This window comes from Danio rerio, chromosome 9 (genome assembly GCF_052040795.2).
Source record: "Danio rerio strain M-AB ecotype USA chromosome 9, GRCz13ab, whole genome shotgun sequence".
Classification (NCBI taxonomy): Eukaryota; Metazoa; Chordata; class Actinopteri; order Cypriniformes; family Danionidae; genus Danio; species Danio rerio.
Window position 1 is genome coordinate 55,367,510 of NC_141029.1, and position 24,991 is coordinate 55,392,500.

Below are 24,991 nucleotides of genomic sequence, written 5' to 3' on the forward strand. Positions count from 1 at the left end.
TTGTTTTTTTTTTTTTTACAAATAATAAATAAAGATTAAGTGAGTTTTTCCTTAAAACAAGCAAAAATAATCTGCCGGTGTGGTGATTAAAATATTCCTGCTTCAAAGTGAAAACTAGTTTATTTTACTTACCATATTGGCAGATTATTTGCTTGTTAAAGGTTCAGGACACCCTGGAGAACTTTTTTTTATATTAATAGATGTGTGTGTGTTGAGCATCAGTTAAGACAATGTTAGCACCTGTCAGCTTTACTTGTGGGGAAAACTGGATAATTTTGAGCTTTTGTCAGCTAATTTCAGCTTCCGGGTTTAAAATGATTTTTGGGGCGGATCAAAATCGGTGACGTAGCGCAGTACTGCAAGTGCAATGATGATGCGTCGGTTTCTCATTATTATTCATAGCGGAGTTTCCTTATCCTATGAGAAGAGCCGGCTGCTTAATTATTCATGAGACCTGCCAGACCTACCAGAGTCAAGCCCGAACTGAGAGACACGTCACGGACCCACTGCACGGGCACACAGTATTTAGCCATTCATGAAGGCTCATATGTGTTTGTTTCCATGATCCACGCGGTTTGTTGCATGTTTTCCCCCGCGATCTTGTCAGGGCCGATCATACAGCAAAGCTGTGTGTGTGCTGCAAGCATTTTTGTCGGGAGAGCAGCACGAGCATTAGAGAATGGCAGACGCTGTCTTTTATCAGGAGTTCGTTCACATTAAGACACATCACTGTGCTGCTGTGTTTGCCTAAATCCTCCAGATTACCAGCAGGGCTAATGGTTAAAATAGGCATGTCAGGTGACCTGCTGCACTGAGTCTGCTCTATACGGGGATTGAGGGAGAAGTCCTCATTTATAGTGTTTACATGAACACACTTATCTTTATAATGATATAAATTGTGGTTATGTGTATATGAAATTATGAATAACAAATGTAGCAGGGCATTAAATCACTGTTCATTTCTTTGCATTTTAACTTTGTAAACTATAAACTGATGCGTTCCTCACGGTTTGTCTCATTTTGTGAGCTAGCTTCGTTATTCGCTCACGTTCTCCCCTGCTGGCCACGCCCACTCCTGCCCGATGCTTGCGGAGCTCCACGCCCATTAATCATGCATCTTTTGAAAAAATTCTGAAGTAGACTTTAACCGAAAGTGGGGGGTGTCATGGCCCTTTAAAGGGGATCTATTATGCCAAAATGAGGAGTTTAAGCACAGTTGTGTGGCAGCAGTGTGTGAATATATCCAGCCCCTGTTGGCAGAAATTTATTCATTCATTTATTTTCTTTTCGACTTAGTCCCTTTATTAATCAGGGGTCGCCACAGCGGAATGAACCGCCTACTTATCCAGCATATGTTTTCAGGGTTTCCACATGGTCTTAAAATGTCTTAAATTGCCCTAACAAGCACTAAATTCCCTGCCATATTGCTTTGTAGGTCTTAAATTGTTTTAAACAGGTCTTTATTTTGCTTTGTCTAAATAAAGCTACTCAATTTGGGCCGATATCCATCTATGATCAACAACACATCTCAATAAAATCTTATTTTTTATATTTAAGTTACTGCAAAAGAGATCATAACAGAGTTCATAACAGCCGTTTCCTGCAAATTCCCCAAATTAAATTCCCTAATCAGGGGGAAAAAACTAAAAACAATTACATGATTCCTTATGATAACACCGGGCCTTTAGAAAAAAATCTTAACCCTGCAGAAGTCTAAATTTAATTCTTTATAGTCTTAAAAAGTCTTAAATTTGTCTTGATGAAACCTGCAGAAACCCAGTGTTTTACACAGTGGATGCCCTTCCAGTTGAAACCCACCACTGGGTAGCAACCATACACTCTCATTCACACACATACACTACAGACAATTTAGCTTACCCAATTCTATGGATAAACTCACTTCAATTTGACTTAAATTACCTTTTTTTGCTAGAATTTGGCCAAGAAACAAGACAAAAACTCTAAGTGCATGATCAAACAGACAAACTCTGCCAGTGAAATGCTGCTGTGTTTGATGCTCTGCTTCCCCGGATCGTTGCAGACGCCGCAGGCATCCTATACCTCACCCTCTTCCAGAATCTGGAGTTCAGGCTCGCCTCTCCATCTCTCCACAGTAAAGCGGATCTCTTGCGGAGCAGATGCTGGAGTCCCAGAGGAAGGTGACTGTAGTCCTGCATGAGCCCCAGCTGGATGATGATCACCGGCGTTTCTCCCTGAACCAGAGCCTGATGGAGACCCGCCTGCAGGTCATACGCCTCAGCTGAACCTCCAACTCCTTCTGCTGATAAAATGATGAGGAGTCTGCGGCTCAGCTGGATCTTGGTTTGGATCAGGTTTGCAGAGTCTGGAGAAGACGGAGATGTGTTTCATGAGGTAATCGGTGCAATTACAGTTGAAGTCGGAATTATTCATCAATTATCCCACAATTTCTATTTTAATGGAAAGAAGAACCTATTTCTAATCATAATAGTTTTAATAACTCATTTCTAATAACTGATTTATTTTATCTTTGCCATGATGACAGTAAATAATATTTGACTAGATATTCTTCAGGATACTAGTATTCAGCTTAAAAGGACAATTAAAGGCTTAACTAGGTTAATTAGGTTAAATAGTTAAGTTAGGGTATAAAGGCAAATTCTTGTATAATGATGGTTTGTTCTGCAGATAATCGAAAAAATGTACAACTTAAGGGGGCTAATAATATTTAATATTAAAATAATGATATTAAAATGGTGTAACACCACCACTCTGCATGCAAGATGTTACACTGAGGGAGTTCACAGAATTTTTATTTCACACATACTGAAATTAAAATAAACTTCACAAGCCTGTTTTTCCCTTTTTCCTTCTTGTTTAATTTCTCTACATGTGTATACAGTATTTAGTCCACACAAACAAAAGTAACCAATATCCAAAACCAAGCAGTCATTGAATGTAAACAGTCTGTGTAAATGATATAGATGGTTGGGTGAATGTTGCGTAGATGGATTTGAGTGCAATGCAATAAGATCCACTTCCTCACACTGGGAAAACGGTAGTATGATGAATTTAAGAGTCACTGACCGTCATTCCACGAGTACACATATAGTTCATTTGCCAATGAGAAGCATAAAGAACGTTGAAACCAAATCATTGCAGTCCATTGAAAGCACCAACAAACACCTCATCTGAACATCTCTAGGACAACAGGTCCTGTCTACATAAGAAATAAACATAGGGCAAATCACAACTAACCATTGAAAATACTTTCAAACTTAAAACGTATTCAATACTCACATTTGAGCAGCAACAATAATGTTCTCAAAACAATCAGAACCGGAGTGGGTCGGTAGCCTCAGTTCACCATGTGGTTCCCTCTACCAAACACGACTCACTTGCTCTATGGTGAGCTGGAATATATCCAGTTCTCACTCCCCTCTAGTGCAACCTAGTGGCCTGTAGTAATATTGCAACCAGTGCTTCTCGCATCACAAGAAACTAAAACAACAATTAAAGCATGTAACGTTTGTTCGTTACAATGGTATTAAACAAATTTAAAAACTGCTTTTATTGTAGGCGAAATTGTAATGCCTCATGACTAAATAAAGGGCGCCAATGTGATCGTACACACCAACGTGCAAAACGGCAGGTGTAAAAGCTTCCTTTTTAAAAAAAACTTCTCATGCTCGTTTTTTTGTTTTTTGTTTTGATGCGCCGCATCAAAGCCTTCTCCACCAATCAGATTGGCACTTTTGTTCAAGGTGCGTTCGACTTCAGGCTGCGCTGCGCAGATCGATCGAAATCTGTCTTAAAGCGGTGCATGCTGGTTAGAAATCTTGTCCGGATTGATGCTGCGCCGACGCCACGTGGCTGTCACATGTGGCATCAAAGTACAGAGACAGCGCTCCGAGATCAGACGGCAAACTCAGACCGTGCAGCTTCTGAAGAGCGACTGCAGGAGCTCTGATGACGACACCCATATTACACGATTGGCCGAGTTCATCACATGACAACAAACAGGAGTATTTCGGGTTTATAATTGGACAAATTCCGATTCAAAAGTTTCAAAACAAACAATTCACTTTTCACACCCTCTCTATCCTGTACACATCTTGCTTATTAAAAAACTGAAATATTTTACTGCAGTAATCATCTTTTGTAAAATAATCTGGTTATAAAGGTTAGCTTGTTTGCACAGGTTTATTTTCAACTTTTTTATACAGACTATTTACTGCATTCAGCTCCATGAACGATTTAAATGATATATTTTAGTGACAAACCTAAATATGAACTCAAATAAGTCTTACAGACTTGAAATAAAATAATCATCATCATTGATCCAGACACCCTAAAGCTTTCTTAACAAACAAGGTTAAATAACTATTTTATTAAATAATTATAAAATGATTCTATGATTTTATTATAAATATATATATATATATATATATATATATATATATATATATATATATATATATATATATATATATATATATATATATATATATAATTTTAAAATCTTTTTGGATTAAAGTAATTTTTGGAAATGGCTTTCATTATCCAAAATAATTAAGACTTAATCAAAACACCTTGTTCTGTGTTTTACATTGGAAAGTTTTATATCTATAAATGTACATTAATGTAAACCCTTTTTAGCATATTCAAACAAAAAGTATTAGCCTAAAGAGTGATGTTTAAACTCCTAGAATTTGTAATTGCTTTGTATTTAATAAACCAGTTAGTTTTGATGTTTATATTAACCTCTCATTTCCCCTAATTTCTCTCATGCATTAGTTATAATTCCCTTATTGTTTAAAAAGGAACTACAGTTTGTAGAGACTGTATTCTGTTTTATTTGTAAATGTTTTGTTGTTATAAATAAAAATAAATAAAAAAATATGATGACGCCATGTGATTGGTCATCATGACTGCAGCAACTTTGAGCCCCGAAGTGTCCAGCTGTCCGTCTTGACGGCTCCGTTTTCAACTCCGCCCCCGCCTGCGCTCGGCTTATCTCGTTGATCACCGGCTGCAGCTGAGCTTCATGTCGAACACACCTACAGTAAACAGCACTTGGAGGTGCTCAAGCGCTTTGCGCCTATTGTTTTGCACGTTGGTGTGCACGATCACTTTGACACCCTTTATTTAGTCTAGAGGCGTTAAAAGTCGACGGAAAACGCAGGCAAAAAACGTCTCGGTGCACACCCAGACACTTTTTGCCCGTGTTTTTTGTCGATGTTATGACTAAATAAAGGGCGTCAAAGTGATCATGCACACCAACATGTGCTGGTGATGACATGGGTGTCCTGAAAACCTTCCCAGCTCTTCTGAAATTGTCAATAGCCGCGTTTCCACTATCGCGCCTAAAGCGAGCGAGCCAGGGGGAGCCAAGGCCAGTGGGGTTTCCACTGTCACTTCCGGGGCCTTATCAGGCCAAAGCGGGGCTTTCTTGGGGCCAGCGGCCGGCCTTTTTCGGCCCGCCGAATACCTTGGGCCAAGGAGGGCCAGCTGGGGCTTCGGGGCGGAGTGAAAGGAGAGGCGGGCAGTTTTCTGATCGCACATGAGTACATGCGCCAAACAAATAAAGAAATAAGGGAAAGAAAACATCTAGCCTTATAGTCTGGGGTCTTTTTGCGTATGATTGCCCTTATGTTTCCCTTTTAAATGTAAGGCTGCTGCATAAAATAATAAAGTAGTTTTAATTTATAGTGACGTTTTTTGCTGCGTCCTCCTTTATGTTTCAATAACGCATAATAATCTTTCAACACAATCTCACGGCAAATCGTAACTTTTTCATTTAGTGGCTAATTCGTATGAATTCGTACGATCTAATTCGTACAATTTAGTACGATTTGCTTATCCCCCAATGACGGTTGGGGTTAGGGGTGGGGTCAGGTGCCACGCCTCCTTTTTAAAATTGTACCATTTCGTACGACTGAACTCGTACGAATTCGTACGAATAAGCCACTAAACTGGCAAAACGTAAAATACTTACGTTTTCTCGTGAGATCAGGCTGACAGCAGACAGTAAAGGTTTTCCAGAGTTTTTGTGAAGTTTAAAATGTTTGTTTTTGCGCGTTTAGATGCCTGTATGTGTGTGAGACCGGGCAAAAGCGCTCCTTCACAGCTCTGTTATGGCGCGAGCGGCTTTTTTCTTTATTTATTTTGGAGATAATACACAATATAAATACAACAGAAAGACATAAAACTTAACAAATTACGTGCCCACTTTCGTAGACTTTAAACAATATAGATCATATCTTGATAAAATAGCCTAAGCTATATTGAAATATAATTTAAAGAATTACAAATATCGGACATATATAAAATCACATTAAATAAATAAACCAATAAAAAATAAACAAAAGCTAGCTATAACAATGTAGGTAGCCTATATACAATACATAAATCAAACCGTTTTAAAGCCACATATTGCCTAACTTTCATTATACAAAGACCTATCTGAAAAAAAAAGATTTTCGATATTTTCTAAACACTAAACACCGGAGAAGGTTTGAAATATTTATATAAAGAAAATATTTATATAAATAAATATTTATAAAGTATTTGGATACAATGATACTAATCAAATCGCGCAAACAGAGCATTATTTGGGTGAGTGAAAGCAGAATCTAGCCTATACCTTTTTTTCTGTCACTCAGTCCTGCGCAGCGCTCGCTGCTTTAAACGCATATGGGGGAAAGTCCAAACACAAAATGTGTTCTATATCCTCAAACAACTGTTTATGTTTTTATATGACGTGGTTAAATTTATAAATTAAACTTTAAATGAAGAGCTTTAGTGAATAGCTGCCGAGCGCAACAAATATGGCTATATTTTATTAGGCTACTCGCTCTTGTGCTGAAAACTTAACACGACTTCTATCAAAACGAGGATGTTATAAAATACATGCCATTTCGAGTTATAAAGGAGAATTTCTGTGGCTTTATATTATGGATGTGTGCGCTCTCTGTGTTGGCGTTAGTGGCGAGAGCACTCCATGCACAATACCAACAGTCGGTCGGCGAGTAAACAATAAATGTAATGAATGGAAATACACAGGTCTGTGCGTGTAGACATGTCATGTTCTGCTGTACAGTAACGTGTCGTTTGTTTGTTTTGGTTGTCTTCATTTTAATGGTTTCGTTTCTTGATGATTCTATGGTGTGCTTTATCTGCCTGTCCTCATTCCCGCTGAAGTGGGCGGGTTGTGTGACGTTTGATTCAGGGGCGTTCTGGGGGCGGTGTTTGTGTGACGCGCTGTGAGCTACTAGCCTGACAGTGGAAACACGACATGATTTCAGCCTCATTTCTCAACCTTCCGGGCTATTTGCCCCGCCCGGCCCGATTAAAGCCCTGGCTCGCACTGGCCCGATAGTGGAAATGCGGCTATTGAGGCTCAACACTTCCCTACCTGCATCTGGTAGCAGTGCTGGCCTCATTTTCAGGCCGAAAAGAGCTAGAATAAGTTCTAAGAACTTTGAGAACCAGCTTTTGTTGAAGCTGAATAAAAATATTGCCCCCGTCTGAGACTGACAGGTGAATCATCAAAGTCAGCTTTGAATTTTATTTGACTACGCTTTACTAATTTTTTTTTTTTTGTGGAAAAATTAGTCTTTTTTTGAACATTTGAGTTTGACTGAGAATTTTTGTTCTATTTTTTTATCTATTTTATTCTGCCATTTTGAAACATTGAGGTGTTAAATTTAATTTCTATATTAGCAAATAAAACCTTTCTTAATGTTCTTTAAGCCTACAATCAGTATGAGTAAAATACTTAAAGGGCCATGAAACCCCCTCGTTTCAGCAGGGTGTTTTCACACCTCTACTTTGGAAAAAGTCAGAAAAGTGGGCGTGTCCAGCTCTGTTTAGGGGGGAGTGTTGGAGGAACTAAAGTGGGATGGTGTGGGAGTGTCTATTTGGGAACGCGCGAGTTTCAGTCCAAATACTCACACACAGGAGAAAGTGATGGTGTTTAACCTACATGGACATCTGTAGTCAGATTATATGCCAAATTATTAAATGTTGGACTTTAACTGCAGTTTGACTCTTTCATTCAGGGAATTCATTCATGCCCCTCGCGACAAACGAGATATTTGATTCGAGGAACTGCTCTAAGCGTGTATTTTTCATGCAATGTTTAATACCGCACGGCGAATGAGAGAAAAAAACTCAGCATTTTCCAGAAACTTAGATGCACACGGCAGGTAGCGTCAGAAAGCCGCGTGTGTTATTCCGTTAAAGGTTAAAGGTTAAAGGTTAAAGTTTGGTTGTGGTGCTAATATGTTTACACTCGGTGCAATAGTTAACTTAGTTTGATACAAACAAACTGAATAAACAAAGAGCACTGGTCGCTCACTTCACCAAATCTGTAGAGACAGAACAATCACCAGCAACTAGAGCCGCGTCCTTATTAAGAGAATACTACAAGCGAATCCGGATCTCAGCGTTTGCAGATGAGAACAGCTCTCAGGTAAACAATAATCCTCCTTAGACACGTAAGTTATTGTTGTCGAGCGTCGCGTACACTGTTAATCCACACGTGACTCCAGCTGAGCTCTCACAGAGAGAAAATGAAAACAAAACTTCACTGCAGCAAACTATAAAAGCAACACTTCACGCTTGTTTTGCCAACACAACGTGGCGTCTCTGTTGTGTAAACACTGTGACAGTAATGAATATTAATGAAGTTGCACAATAGAGCGCGCTGATTGGTTTGAACCAAGCCTTACTCATGCATTAATGCAGCACACTGTAAGACGTAATAAGACTCACTCTGGCACAGGTGTCCAGTCTGCACGCTGGAATACACACTATTATGTCATGACCATGACGCAGCTTCAAAAATTTGTTTCAAACCGGAAGTACGAATTTGCTTGAAATAACGCAAAAACAACCAATTTACACTTTTTAGTGAAATATAGGTGCCCTAATAGTGTTTTTAGCAGTGTTGGACACATATAAGACGGTAAACAGCTCAAAAATGTGTTTTGGTGTTTCGTGACCCTTCAAGTTCTTTTAAAATCGGATACTTTAATACTTTTACTCAAGTCTTATTGGAATTGGTGACTTGTAATGGAGTCATTTTTACAGGAAGGTATCTGTACTTTTACTCAAGTATGGTTTTCAGGAACTCTTTACACCTCTGATACTCGCATCCAATACCTCAGTTTGCTGCAAGATGCAGTGTATAAGTACCTTCTCCAGGCAGGTCGTCTCTGCCATGGATGAAGAGTTTATATCCACAGCTGCTCTCCAGCACCGGCAGAAGAGCCCCGTTCACAAACTCACTCACAGCATGGCCCGTCTCCCCATCCAAGCCACTTCTCTGGTAAATCACATAGGCATCATAGAGCTTCCCATCTGTCAAAAACAATAAAAAACAACTGTCTTTTCCTCAAAACTGTTTAAGTAAAAATTATTTATTCCCCTGGGGTTGACTGTATATGTGTGTAAAAATGCATTAAGAAAACTTTTGCATTATTTCAACATGTTTTATTAAATAATTCAATATTTTAAATACACTAAAATACATCTAATAGTATTCCTCACCCTCTGTCCTGTACAATTTGATAAAAAGTTTCCTTGCAAGCAGCACCAGATCCAAAGCAAACCACCTCACAGTTCCAGCAAACAGCAGCAAGACGGTGAATATGAAGATGAACACCAGGACCACAGTGAGCACCGATGCTGAAAGTAAACAGCACAGAATAATGATAAAGAGATGATTATTTTCTGTGAATAGGCTATTTATAAATATTTAAATGAATAAATTAATCAAATTAATTCCGTCATAAATGATATATGTGATCCGTTCTTACAATTAGAAATACAGTCTAAGTTTGACGGTCACTTAAAATTGGAGTCAGATTAAATTCGGAGCTAAAAAAACTAATATTAATAAATTCTAATAAATAACTTAATTCTTTTCAGAAGCACTAGAAAAGGCTTACATGCATTTAACCTTCGACCATGCTGTTAGTTTCGTCATTGGGCTATTAGATGGACTTCTAAATAGTGTGAGCTTTATTCGGATGTTTTCATTATATAAAAAAGCAAAGCTGAAGTGGATCATTTGCAATATTTTTTGATATTTTTAATATTTTAATTTTAATATTTTACTAAACTGTTTACTTACTTTTTACTTAAGGTAAGTGGTTGCAAACTATTTATATGGGCTCAATTTAAACAAACAAATTAAATTTAGTAATGTTCAATTTTGTTTAAATTCCGCCCTTATCACTTGCTTGCAACCATTTAAAATATTTTAGAAAAAAAAAAAGATATTAAATCCAATGAATCTTTTTTTTCAGTATACAGTTGAAGTCAGAATTATTAGCCCCCCTGTTTATTTTTTTCCCCTAATTTCTGTTTTACTGAGAGAAGATTTTTTTTCAACACATTTCTAATTATAATAGTTTTAATAATTCATTTCTAATAACTGATTTATTTTATCTTTGTCATGATGACAGTAAATAATATTTGACTAGATATTTTTCAAGACACTTCTATACAGCTTAAAGTGACATTTAAAGGCTTAACTGGGTTAATTAGGTTAACTAGGCAGGTTAGGGTAATTAGGTTAAGTTATTGTCTAATGATGGTTTGTTCCGTAGACTATCGAAAAAATTTGCTTAAAGGGGCTAATAATTTTGACGTGAAAATGGATATAAAAAAATTTAAAACTGCTTTTATTCTAGCCGAAATAAAACAAATAAGACTTTCTACAGGGAAAAAAAAATATTATCAAACATACTGTGAAAATTTCCTTGCTCTGTTAAACATCATTTGGGAAATATTAAAAAAGAAAAAAAAATCAAAGAGGGGCTAATAATTCTGACTAGATATCTAAAAAAGCATTAACAAATAAATAACTCATAACTACTCTGTAAAATGATGCATTTTTAATTAGACTGATGGATATGATCACTATAAGAGGGACTCACGTTCTCTCTTCAAAGTGACTAACACATAAATCACTCCATATTCGTCCATAGCTGCACAGTGAAACTTCGACTGAAGGTCCAGCTCAGACACTGCAGTGATGTTCAGGAGAGAATGAGCGAAGCCTCCGTTCTTACTGGAGAAAAACAACAACAACAACAACTTCAGCAGACATTTCAGACATCTGTCAGATTTTTTGTCCTCAAACTGCTCCTGTGTGCAGGACTATTTTCTTACACATGTATTGTAATGTGTATTTATATAGCGCATTTATCGTGTATGGCCATACACCCAAAGCACTTCACAATCATGAGGGGGGTCTCTCCACACCACGACCAGTGTGCAGCATCCACTTGGATGATGCGATGGCAGCCACAGGACAACGGCGCCAGTGCGCTCACCACACACCAGCTATTGGTGGAGTGAAGAGACAGTAATACAGCTAATTCGGTGGATGGGGATGATTGGGAGGCCATGGGTAAGGGCTGATGGAGCATATTTGGCCAAGACATCAAGGCTACACTCCTACTCTTTACAGGAAGTGCCATGGAATTTTTAATGACAGAGTCAGGACCTCGCTTTGAAGTCTCATCCGAAAGACGGTGCTCACTGTTAGTACACTCTCAGAAATAAAGGTATGCGAGCTGTCACCTTTTCAAAAGGTACAAATATGTGCCTAAAAGGTCCATTTTAATACCACAAGGGTACATATTAGCACCTAAACAGTACAAAAGTGTTCCTCTTAATATTTTAGGTACTAATATATACTTTTGAGGTACCAATATGGACCCTTTAAGTATATATGTGTACCTTTTGAAAAGGTACCACCTCAGTGACAGCTTGTGTACCTTTATTTCTGAGAGTGTATAGTGTCCCCTTCACTATACTGGGGCATTAGGACTCACACAGACTGCAGGTTTTGACTGTTGTATAAACGTTGTGTTTATTTAAGTTTACAGATCGGCAGTCTACAGATCAGTTTCACATTGCAAGACAGATTCACAGTGCAAAAATGCTGAGTTGTATGGGTTACGTGGTCTGTCCTTTTGTACACACGCCATTAAGATGTCACAAATGCCAGAGATATGGACATGCAGCGGCAGCTTGTAGAAGGAAGCAAAAGTGTCCGGGATGTGGAGAGAAGCTTGATTACGAGAATTGAGATCAAGAAGTAGGACCGAAATGTTCAAAATTGTGGCGGAGAGAAAAGGGCAGGAATTATTAATGATATTGATAAAAAATGTTTAATAAAGTATGGGAAAAAGGGACGCTGCCAGCCGACTGGAAACATGTCATGATAGTGCCAATAACTACACCTGGAAATCACCACAGACAAGCTGTTACAAGCCAATAGCACTAACCTCTAATTTGTCTAAACTAATGGAGGTAATGATAATGTCTAGACCATGGGTGTCCAAACTTGGTCCTGGAGGGCCAGAGTCCTACATAGTTTAGCTCCAACTTCATTCAACATACCTCCTTGGGTGTTTTTAGTATACATAGAAAGAGCTTGATTAGCTGGTTCGGGTGTGCTTAATTGGGGTTGGAACTAAAATATGCAGGACAGCGGCCCTCCAGGCCCAGGTTTGGACACCCCTGGTCTAGACTATAGTTTACCATATAGAGAAAACACACTTTTATCTCAATATCAAGAAGGTTTCAGGAAAGGGAGCAGCACTATGGACTGTGCAGATGATGGGCTGATATAGAAGCAGGTTAGAAATTAAAGATATGCTGTAAATTGCATACAGACAGCAGTAAACAATGTAGTAGAATGGGCAAAGGCATGGGAATTTGGTTTGTTTTTTCAGTATCTAAGACACGAACAATCTGTTTTTCAAAAAGAAGGAACAATCCAAGGTTAAACATGAGAATGCATGGTGAAGAACAAGAACAGGTTGGAATTTATAGGTTTATAGATGGACAATAAATGGACTTTTAGCACTCATCAGAAGATTAATAGACAAATGTAAAAGGGAGATTCATGTAAGGGGATGGCTGGCAGGGGTTGAGTGGGGTGTGAAATATGAAACATGGTTATAAATAATAGAAAACTGTTCAAAATCAAGCATTAAGAATAAGTTGTGGAGCTTTTCCAACATCTCCAATTTATTAAATTCTAGTGGATATGGGAGAATGCCCCTTGAAGAGAAAACTAAGGATGAGATATTGGACTGAAATATAAAAGGAAATGATGAAAAACACCCAGTTAAAAAGGTGCTATAAAATAGTTTGGAATACCAGTATGAAAAAGTCAACAGTTTTGGATGGAAAACAAAATAAACAAGCTCAGAAAATTAATATATGAGGAATTGAGGAAACTCCAACTGTAATAATCCCAATTAGTATGTTTACAGTACATGGACACCAATGATTCGATTTCAATACATTTAAGACAATATTCTGATTAAGAGTCTACCTTTTAAACAGCATTTTTTTGACTAAACAGAAATCGGATTAAGACATGTGGAGTATGTTGATTTTAGTCGCATTATTGAAGTGCAGTACAGACATGTATTTTACACCTTAATCAAACTATTACTGTCATGTAGGATTTCCGCCGTATTTTTGCGACAGGATAGTCTATACACACACAGCGGTTTGACACTATTCTCTGCACTAACTGAGTCAGTGAAGGACCACAGACACCTGGGGCCTCATGTACAAAGACTTGTTTTGAAAACATTGCGTACGGACAAAGCTGTAAATGTGCGTACGCAGTAAAAAATTCAGATGTATGAAACACTACGTACGCCGAATCACACGCATATTCTCTTTGTACATCTGAATTAACGTGAAACTGAGCACACGTGCACGAGCGCAAACCCCCTCCTTGCCTCCTCCCCTAATAAATATGTTAATGACTTTACTTTGGCAAACCATACGAAAAAACAATGGCATATGCAGGCAAGAAGAGAAACTTCCCAGAATGTGAATTGGAGGTGCTGCTATCGGAGGCAGACTGGAGAAAAACTGTGTTATTTGCAAGTTTGTCCTCCAGAATTAAACCGGAGGAAACCCATGCCAACACAGGGAGAACATGCAAACTCCACACAGAAACGCCAACTGGCCCAGCCGGGACTTGATCTTCTTGCTAACCACTGAGCCACTGTGCCACCCTCAAATGTTTTCAATGTAAGTGTACAGTGTTAATGAGAAGATCTGACCTGTACTTCTCCTCGTATCCCTTCATCTTGTTCACTTTGATCCCGTTTTTCTCCCAGTGAACAGAGCAAAAATCACACACCACCGTCCCAAACAACACCGAACAGTTGAGCAGCATTTCTGCACCTGAAAAACAACAGCAGCTTTCATTCAGTCTTTCCATTGTACTCTAAAACAATGCAGTGACTCTTGAAACAATCAACATTAAAAATAAAATGTAATTTTGCTAAGCGGGGTGACGCAGTGGCGCAGTAGGTAGTGCTGTCGCCACACAGCAAGAAGGTCGCTGGTTCGAGCCTCGGCCGGGATTAGTTTGCGTTTCCCTGCATTTGTGTGGGTTTCCTCCGGTGCTCTGGTTTCCCACACAGTCCAAACACATGCAGTACAGGTTGGCTAAATTGTTTGTAGTGTATGAGTGTGAATGGGTGTGTATGGATCTTGGGTTGCAGCTGGAAGGGCATCCGCTGCGTGAAACATATCTTGGATAAGTTATTGGTTCATTCCGCTGTGGCGACCCCGGATAATAAAGGGACTAAGCTGAAAAGAAAATGAATGAATTTTGTTAAGCTTGATAATTTAATATTTGTTATCATTTTACTTGCATTTTTTGTTTTAAGTTTGCTTTCATTTACATTATTATTTTAGATTTAATGTCCACACGATCACTTCTGTTTATGTTGATGTCTCTATAATTACTTTTTTATTTCAGTTGTCATTTTTTAAGGACACCAACAAAAATATTTTAACTTATTTCAACTTTTAATTCTTCAACTAGTTAAATAAAAACGATAAAGAAATAGACGTCACGGTGGTGCAGTGGGTAGCCGTGTCGCCTCACAGCAAGAAGGTCGCTGGTTCGAGCATCAGCTGGATCAGTTGGCATTTCTGTGTGGAGTTTGCATGTTCTCAGTTCAAAATCTTATCCTTCGTTATCAAAGTAATTTCTCCCATCTCTACAAGGATTAAATAAATTGGAAATGTAGAAAAAGCTCCATAACTTATTCTTAATGCTTGATTTTGATCAGTTTCTATTCTTTTTAACCATGTTTGATATTTCACATCCCACACAAACCCTGCCAGCCATCTCTTTACATGAATCCCCTTTTTACATCTGTCTATTAAACTGTTAGCCAGCACTCAATGTTGGGGATTTACAAATACCCAACTTTAAATAGTAACAGTTTCTGACTCCAATAAGCTACAAACACAAATTATGAATCATTGGAAAGAAGACACTTTGGGCTTTACTGTGGTAAAAGGGGAACTTGAAAGCCAAGAGTTACATGTTTTATATATCAAATTTGATTAAGACAGCATGCAAAATGAGATTTCTGTAAAAAGTTTTCTGATGCCGATGTCCTTCTCTCCCTCATCGTCAGAGGCATTTTCTCAAAAATTACCGTCCCAAGCTAAAACGGTAACAGTTGCTGAATGATTTGGTCTACATTCACAGTTCATGTATCTTTACTTTTTATTATTGTTTCAGGGTGTTCACCTTTAATGTATAGGACAGTAGAGATTATTGACAGGTAAGCATGTGGAGCAGAGATAGGGGAAGGATCGGCATAGGACTGCGAGGCGGGAATCGAACTCGGGTTGCCGTGAGCACCGGAGTGCATGCATTGACGCACTAACCACTACACCACTGGCGACGACTCAGTTTATGTATCTTTGGAAAGAAGACACTTTGGGCTTTATTATCCGTCATCTAGAGTTTATAATGCATAGTTCTAGTATGACTTGGCATGTTTCTAGCACAAATTAGCATGTTGTTAGCATGGCTCTAGTGTGAATTAGCATGTTGTTAGCATGTTTCTAGTATAAACTAGCATGTTGTTAGCATGAACTTAGTATGAATTAGCATGTTACAAGTATGATTAGTTAGTATGTTGCTAGTATAGATTGGTATATTAGTATGTCCAATGTAAAGTCAATGGCAGTTTTTTTTTACAATGGAAGTTTATGGAACAGTTGCTAGGGTGCTGTAAGTGGTTGCTAGGGTGTGACTTGTAAGTTGAAAGGTCATCAATGATTGGCAGATTGGTAGTCTGAGTTAAATGAGCCCAACATTAAGTCTGCATGACAGTCTGACACAAAGTTATGAGGTCACAAAGTTTGGTCTAATGTTAAATCAATGGGACTTCTCTGAATTTTCCGGGTCAGTTTTCAGAAAACCGTAAGTCGGATCAGTTGGAAAAGAAATAGCAACCTAATTCAGTATAGTTTGGAGGTTTGGAGTAAGTTTGGTGGTTGTAGTATGAACAGTCTAGGAGGAGATGCATTCTTAAAATAGTTTAAGCAGAAGACGGAAGACTAATGAGCTTATGTAGCTATAACAGTATGTTGGCTTTTTTAAGACACCTTAATAACTCATTTAAATGATTAAAAATGAACAAGTAATGCAATTAAAAGTAATTTAACTGCAGTAGCGCATGAGAACACTGGTTAGGACAGACAAACAAACCAAACACGAGATTTTAAAGCTGTTTTCTTACCAATATTAGTGTTGACAATGGAGTTATTGATTGGAAGGCGAAACTGTGGAGGAATTCTGACGGTCTTCTCTATGAAAAAAAAAGAGGACAGAGTTAGAAACTCTGCTACATGCGGTAGACTGTTAGGGTTAGCGTAAGTTGACGTGTACTTGCAAAAGTTCTTATAGTCAGTTAAATGTCTGTTGAAGGAGCAGTATCAGCAGATATTAAGCAGACAGTCTACTAATACTCAAACAGACCATCAAAATAAAGTGTTACCAATACAAAAGCTGAATAGCAATGAAAAAATACCATAGTAAATTATAATAAATATTGCAATGTAGTATTACACATGTGAAATCCGAATTATTTGCCCTCTTGTGCATTTTCTTTTTCAAATATTTCCCAGATGATGTGTAGCAGATTCAGGAAATTTTCACAGTATTTCCTATAAAATTGTTTCTTCTGGAGAAAGTCTTATTTGTTTTATTTTGGCTAGAACAAAAGCAGTTATTTATTTTTAAACCCATTTTAAGGCCAATATTTTTAGCCCCCTGAAGCAATATTTGTTTTGGATAGTCTACAGAACAAACCACTGTTATACAATGACTTGCCTAGTTACCCTAACTTGCCTAATTGTGATGGCTTGAGAAAGCCAACATACTCTTATACTACATACACTTCTTCTTAGACTTTTTTTAAGAACGCATCTCCTCCTAGACTGTTCATACTGCAACCGGGGAGTGGGTCTATTCTGCCGCCCTAGACGCGGATATAACTGAGGCACGGGTGGCGAGGGTAGTTTAGGGGACGCCGCCCTCTCTATTCTGCCGCGCTAGACGCGGATATAACTGAGGCACGGGTGGCGAGGGTAGTTTAGGGGACGCCGCCCTCTCTATTCTGCCGCGCTAGACGCGGATATAACTGAGGCGCGGGTGGCGAGGGTAGTTTAGGGGATGCCGCCCTCTCTATTCTGCCGTGCTAGACGCGGATATAACTGAGGCGCGGGTGGCGAGGGTAGTTTAGGGGACGCCGCCCTCTCTATTCTGCCGCGCTAGACGCGGATATAACTGAGGCGCGGGTGGCGAGGGTAGTTTAGGGGACGCCGCCCTCTCTATTCTGCCGCGCTAGACGCGGATATAACTGAGGCGCGGGTGGCGAGGGTAGTTTAGGGGACGCCGCCCTTTCTATTCTGCCGCGCTAGACGCGGATATAACTGAGGCACGGGTGGCGAGGGTAGTTTAGGGGACGCCGCCCTCTCTATTCTGCCGCGCTAGACGCGGATATAACTGAGGCACGGGTGGCGAGGGTAGTTTAGGGGACGCCGCCCTCTCTATTCTGCCGCGCTAGACGCGGATATAACTGAGGCACGGGTGGCGAGGGTAGTTTAGGGGACGCCGCCCTTTCTATTCTGCCGTGCTAGACGCGGATATAACTGAGGAGCGGGTGGCGAGGGTAGTTTAGGGGACGCCGCCCTCTCTATTCTGCCGCGCTAGACGCGGATATAACTGAGGCGCGGGTGGCGAGGGTAGTTTCGGGGACGCCGCCCTCTCTATTCTGCCGCGCTAGACGCGGATATAACTGAGGCGCGGGTGGCGAGGGTAGTTTAGGGGACGCCGCCCTCTCTATTCTGCCGCGCTAGACGCGGATATAACTGAGGCGCGGATGGCGAGGGTAGTTTCGGGGACGCCGCTCTCTATATTCTGCCACCCTAGACATGGATATAATTGTGGCCGCGGGTGGCGAGGGTAGGTTCGGGGACGCCACCCTCTCTATTCTGCCGCCCTAGGCGGCCACCTAGGTCGCCTCTATGGAAGCGCCGGCCCTGCTTATGACCATTCAACTTATTCACGAGTTCACACTTAGCTGATGATTGATTATAAAGCGTGTTTGGCTTGCTGTCCCAGGAGAGAGCCCTGAGCACATGAGATCCTCGAGCCCTGGGCATTCTCCCATTGCAAGGCGAGAGGGGAGTTTGAATTTAGGTAGATCTCGAGAATTCCCCTGCTGTAGAAGCTAATGAACAGATAGTGATTGCTCTTAGGAGATAACTACTTACTGAGTGCATGTCTATGGTGCTGATTTGGATTAGTCAATTAACTAACCCACGCGAGCACGGGGAGAATGTGCAAACTCAGCTCTATAAGGGCTGAACTATGCAAGCCAGTGGCAACAGTGTTGAGGAAAAAAACTTCACCAATTGGCAAAAGTGAAGGGAAAAAAAACCTTGGGAGAAACCTGGCTCAGTTAGCAGGACCATTTCTCCTATGGAAAAATGTCTTGCAGAGAGCTGCGGTCTAGATGCCGGAGGCTGGAAAACGCAGGAAGTCAGCGAAGTCTCACAAAGGATACTGCGGGGGAAGCAATCATAAGCACGCGATCTTCTCGAAATTAGTTTATAAATAAACTTCACCTAGCCACACCCTAGCAACGACCTAGAACACCTTAGCAACCACCTAGCAACACCTTAACAATCATCTAACAACGTCATAGCAACCACTCAGAATACCCTAGCAATCACCTAGCAACACCTTAGCAACCACATTAGCAATCACCTAGCAATGCCTTAGCAACCGCCTAACTACTACTCAAAACACCCTAACAACACCTTAGCAATGACCTAGCAACACCTTAGCAACCACCTAACAACACCTTCACAACCACTCAGAACACCCTAGCAAGCTGAAGGAAACTGAATGAATGAATATTATTATAGTGTTTTTTTTTTTTATATGGGATACCTTTAATGACCAGCTCTCGAGATCCAGAGGTGTTGTATTTGATCCCATGATGGTCCCAGGTGCAGACGCAGGTGTAAATACCCTGGCTTTCTTTTGAAATATTACGAATACGTAAAGAACTTTTTGACTGGTTTGGAATAAGAGTGAAATCCTGACAGAGAAAAACAATGATAATAATTAATGAAAAGGAAGAAAACACTGATCAAATAATGTTAAAGTACACATGACATCAAAACTGAACATATTGTTTAATGACTGATGAAGATCACAAGAACAAATAATGAACAATACAGTACATATACAGCATTTATTAATCATCGTCCAACATTTCATTCATTATTAAAATCCAAATTCATGATTGTTAGCATTAGCTAATGCTCAGTCATAGATAATTACATTAAATGTCGCCTGGCCTTTTGTTGTCTATTGGACGGAATGTGTCAATAGCGCCGCCATCTTGGTACAGGGTAGCGCTCCTTTAAAATTAATGTGGGATCAAGGTACAGTGGAGGACTGTGGCCATCCAAAGCCAGAGATATACACATATACACATATATCTATGATCGGGAGTTTTCCTGGATGTTAGTATGCAATTTTTATTTTCTAATTACGAAAATTATAATTTTACATCACTTTTCTACATTGATGGATCAGTGACCGCACGGGCATTCCTGACAAAAAGCTTGTGTTTGTGTGTACAGAAATGTACTATCCACCCTCCCTGTTAAATTTGATCTAATCATGTCCTGAAACACAGCTCCTCTCCTGCTTTCACTTCTCTTACTGACTGAGGGAGCGATTCGTTTGTGAATGAATCCCCCGAACGACTCTTTCACTAACGTTAGCCGACAATAATACAAGTTTCTGGCAGCGCAGCATCTCGTTGTCATATTTCTTTTGCATTGTTTGCTGATTTTATTCAACAAAACTAGCATAAGCCGAGTGTTTAGTGTGAGTTGGAGCTACTTTGCCTTATGGTGAATGCAGTAAGTGACTGTTATCATCAATAACGTGACCTGATTAGCACAAAAGTTCAGAACATACAAAAACAGATAAAAACTTAATATTACCTATGAAATGTTCTGCCTTTGTGTTTTGTTTTCTTTGTCTGCTCGTTACTACACCCGTAGACAGCGCTAAAGTCCCGCATCTTCTCGTAATAACACTGTCTTGACTAGTGCAGTTGAATGACATTTGTCCTGGGAGCACTGTACCAATGTGGCGGCGCTATTGACGCATGCTCCTTATGCGATATCTAGTGTATGATGCTCAGTGAGTTAACATGAACTAACACTGAATTACTTTATTTCCATTAACACTACCAAACATGAATGAATACTGTAATTTATGTATTGTTCATTGTTTGTTCATGTTAGTAAACACATTAACTAATACTACCTTATTGTAAAGTGTTAACCAACCATGTAGTGATGTGTGGTTTAGCTTACTTTATACCAAATGAAGGAGCCTGGCTGATTCTTACAGATGGGACAAATTATTTCTGAATTCTCCGTCTTTCCGTACAGGAGATCTCTGCTGAAATTCTCATGAACCACAATGTCTGTTTCGAACTCAGAACAACTGCCCTCCGCATCCCTCCTGCAGCAACAACACACACTTCTGTTCAGCACAGGTGAGTTCATCTGAAGAGTCAGTAAACACATCTATAAAAGACTTCTTCAAATAAATGAGGCTTCTTCAGTGTTTATTTACACCTTGCAAGTAACATATGCCAATGCTAGAAATATGCTAAAAAAATCATGTTAATGAATGAATGTTAATGAATGAATGGGCTTTGTGATGGCCACTCCAAAACATTCACTCTGTTGACTTTAAAGTACATTTGAACTAAATTGTCAGTATGCCTAGGGTCATGGTCTGTTTGGAAGAGCCATGTGTGGCCAAGTTTTAATTTCCTGGCTGATGTCTTGAGATGTTGCTTCAGTATTTCTACATAATGTTCTTTCTTCATGATGCCATCTATGCTGTGAAGTGCACCAGTCCCTCATGCAGCAAAACAGCCCCACAACATGATGCTGCCGCCCCCATACTTCACAGTTGGGATGGTGTTCCTAGGCTTGTAAGCTTTCCTCTTTGTCCTCCAAATGTAACACTGGTCATTATGGCCAAACAGTTCAATATTAGTATCATCAGAGCACAGCACATGTCTCCAATATTAGCCTTTTTCCCAGTGTAATTCAGCAAATTGTAATCTGGCTTTGTTGTTGATTCTGGCTTGTTGATTTTCCCATGTTGTCACACAAGGAAGCAGTGTGTTTGAGCTTTTCCTTCAATACTATTCTACAGTTGTGCCTCCAATTAACTCAAATATTGTCAATTAGCCAATCAGAAACTTCCAAAACCTTGACACCATCATCTGAGCTTTTCCAGAGGCAGAATAATCTTATTGTGTGTAAACTTGACTTTCAAGAAAAGTTATTACAATTTCTCAAACAATATCTCTCTCATTACTCTGCTTAACAGAATAAAGCATATTCAGCATAACAGAAACACATTTGATAATCCTAACTTACCTAAAAGAGAAAAAGTTTAGTCACATTAACATCTGACTTTTTAAAATGGTTATGTGCCTTTTATACAGTCCATGGAAACTTCTGCTTTCAACTGTATATATATATTATTCTAGAGTCTGAGTTAGAGTAAATGAATGTTATTATGTCAAAGTGTGTGTGTTTGTATAGTTGTGTGTGTGTTTTTACCAGTATGTGATGTATTTTCCCGTGTCGTTGAGTGTTAGATTGAGGATGTACAGACTAGATTTATGGTAATGCACCCGTTGACTCTCCTCGGTGCCGATCTGCTCCAGCTTCATCGTTCTGCTCAGATTTCTAAACCAAGTGTAAGTGTTGTTGAATCCAAGGTTGCCTTTGAAGCAGGCATCATTCTTACACGGCAAATGCAGAGATTCTCCAGCTCTCACAATTAGTAGCGATGGGTTATCTCGCTGCTTACAGACGACTAATAAACAATAAATAAACAATTAAAATCTTTAATAAACAAGCAGTGAAAGTGACATGTCTATACGGTTCCCCCAAAAAACGTTGTATTTGTTTGTTTGTTTATTAGTTTATTTTCCTATTTATGGAGGAGCAGAAGTGCCGGTTAGAGATAAAATGAAGAAACAAATTATTAATTTAATAATTGATGCATTAAAATGTGTATAAATAAATTGCAATTTAAATGAACATTTAACTAATGGACAAATAAAAAGACACATTTAAATGTGTTTATTTAAATTGCGTGTTTAAATGTCAATTAATAAAGCAATAAATCAATGCATTTAAAAATTACATATATACCTATAAATAAATAGACAATTTTATAAATGTTTATTTATTTATTCCTTCATTGATTTTCTTTTCGGCTAAGTCCCTTTAATAATCAGGACTCGCCACAGTGGAATGAACCGTCAATTTATCCAGCATGTGTTTTATGCAGCAGATGCCCTTCCAGCCGCAACCCATCACTGGGAAACACCCATACACACACACATGCAAACACTATGGACAATTTAGCTTTCCCAGTTCACCTATACCACATGTCTTACCCAGCCGGGAATCGAACCAGTGACCTTCTTGCTGTAAGGCCACAGTGCTAACTACTGAGCCACCATGTCACCCCATAGTAGTGTGTAACACGGCTCTAAGTGAAGTGAAATATCCAGCTAAGGTTTAAATCTGAAAGTGGACAGTTTTTAACCTATTGATTCATTTATAAAAGAGTCGACTCATAGTGGTTCGAATGAATCGTCTTTACAACGAGTCTTTAGCCGTTTCGGCGTGACGTGGCTACAAAACATGAGCCCCGCCCAATTGTTGCATGAACAAACGCGGGAAAATTTAAACCTGCGGCCCCGCCCACTAACACAGCAGCAAAGACAAACAGATCCTGAAGTCATCATGAGTCAAGAAGACGCTGTGCTTACCTGGATATTATTGGAAGTGTGAGTGGAAAGAAGTGATTCAGCAGTCTACACGCTTACATTGAGCGATTCATTCGTTTGGATCAGAAAAGACTACTGGTGTATGGGACTTTGACAGAGCTTGACAGGAACTTCAGTACATGGATTAGTTTCTTCCTCCATTATGTAATGGACAGACAATACACCAAGGGTGTGTGCAAAATAAGGCCAGTTTATTAGGCACACAGTCAAACAAAGGTAGGCTGCTGCACGCTGAGGAGGAGCGCTGGCGAGCGCTACAACCCCCTGGCTGGGGATGTGATCTTTGGGCAAAGCAGAGTACAGGTAAGCCCTGAGAACATATAACACTTCACGCAAGAGGTGCCTCAGCAATAATTGCAAATAGAAATGATCTACAGTTGAGAAGGGGAAAATGCTCCAAAATAAAAGATAATAGCCGCGTTTCCACTATCGCGCCTAAAGCGAGCGAGCCAGGGCAGGCCAAGGCCAGTCGCGTTTGCACTGTCACTTCCGGGGCCTAATCCGCTTGTTAATTGGTGACGTGTTTGTGACGTATGTAATACTGTTTCCGGGTCCAAGCCGCCATTCATTTGAGTGGAGAAATCATTTGTTTATGATCGCGTTTTATTCCTATTACACATTAAAGTTAATTATATTTAAAGTCATAGTGTACACAACAATCTCTGGGCTTGCTGCATAACAAATACCAACATTTTAACAATTTATAAAACAATGAATCACTTTCTGGCCATTGGATATTAGGCATGAACATATATATATACTGCGATTGTGACTTTCGAAAGCATTAAATCACTTTGTAAACGTTTATTATTACCATTTCATGAATCTCCCCATTCAGTTAAATAGAGCTCTTGGACCCGGAAGCCGCTCAAGAGTACATGCGCCAAACACATAAACAAATAAATAAATAAGGCAAAGAAAACATCTGGAACAAATTATAGGCTGAGGTCTTTTTGTGTATGATCGCCCTTATGTTTTTTTTTTTAAATGTAAGGCTGTTGTATAAAATAATAAAGCAGTTTTAATTTATAAGTGACTTTTCTTTGCTGCGTCCTTGATGTTTCAGTAACGCATAATAATCTTAACACCATATTAAAGACACAGCAGACAGTAAAGGATTTCGGGAGTTTTTGTCAAGTTTAAAAGGTGTGTTTGTGCGCGTTTAGATGCCTGTGTGTGTGTGTGTGTGTGTGTGTGTGTGTGTGTGAGACCGAGGAAATAAGCGCTCTCTTCACAGCTCTGTTGATGTCGCGAGCGGCTTTTTTCTTTCTTTCCGGAAAGGTTGTATGAGTGAACAGGCCCTTTTTGAAAAATACTGGTAAATTCGTTCTGGCTGTTTTCCGGAAAGAGAAGTTGTAACATTACCGGTAATCTGCCGAAATGCTGCGCTGTGTGAATGCAGAAGGAAGATTGCCGGAAAGAGCGCTTGCACGTCTAGAACGTGCTGACGTGAGACGTTTACTTTAGCCAATCAGAACAGTCAGACGCATTCACGTCCGTGCGGTTTATGAGAATAAAAGCCTTTGAATATTTTTCCAGACACATTTAGCTGGCTGCTAGTCAGATAACATTTATATGTTTCTTCTTAATGCCAACGGTGTAAATAATTATTGATAATATGCTTATGATAAGCCGTTGTTTGTTTACCTTCAAGCTCTGCGTCGTGTTTGCCCGTCAAGCAGCTAGTGAGCCAGCACACACACACACACACACACACACAC

At 39.5% G+C, this 24,991-nt stretch overlaps 1 protein-coding gene and 2 long non-coding RNA genes across 4 annotated transcripts in view; 1 reads left to right on the forward strand and 2 right to left on the reverse strand.

Annotated features, from left to right (window-relative positions):
• LOC147835447 (uncharacterized) overlaps window positions 1–24,991 on the reverse strand; it is a 479,758-nt gene that overhangs the window by 257,823 nt on the left and 196,944 nt on the right. The window lies entirely within an intron of this gene.
• LOC147842463 (uncharacterized) overlaps window positions 1–24,991 on the forward strand; it is a 758,429-nt gene that overhangs the window by 115,485 nt on the left and 617,953 nt on the right. The window lies entirely within an intron of this gene.
• The window catches only part of il1rl1 (interleukin 1 receptor-like 1), a 26,177-nt gene continuing 1,186 nt past the window's right edge, over window positions 1–24,991 (reverse strand). For both annotated transcript variants that reach the window (XM_087268539.1, XM_087268540.1), the window contains exons 3-11: window positions 22,027–22,285; window positions 20,755–20,905; window positions 19,307–19,457; window positions 16,587–16,655; window positions 14,094–14,217; window positions 10,929–11,062; window positions 9,535–9,672; window positions 9,181–9,345; window positions 1–2,344 (exon numbers count right to left, since the gene is read on the reverse strand). In XM_087268539.1, the coding sequence (XP_087124665.1) occupies window positions 1,974–2,344; window positions 9,181–9,345; window positions 9,535–9,672; window positions 10,929–11,062; window positions 14,094–14,217; window positions 16,587–16,655; window positions 19,307–19,457; window positions 20,755–20,905; window positions 22,027–22,285 (1,562 nt within the window). In that variant the 3' untranslated portion in view covers window positions 1–1,973. The remainder of the gene's footprint in view (window positions 2,345–9,180; window positions 9,346–9,534; window positions 9,673–10,928; window positions 11,063–14,093; window positions 14,218–16,586; window positions 16,656–19,306; window positions 19,458–20,754; window positions 20,906–22,026; window positions 22,286–24,991) is intronic.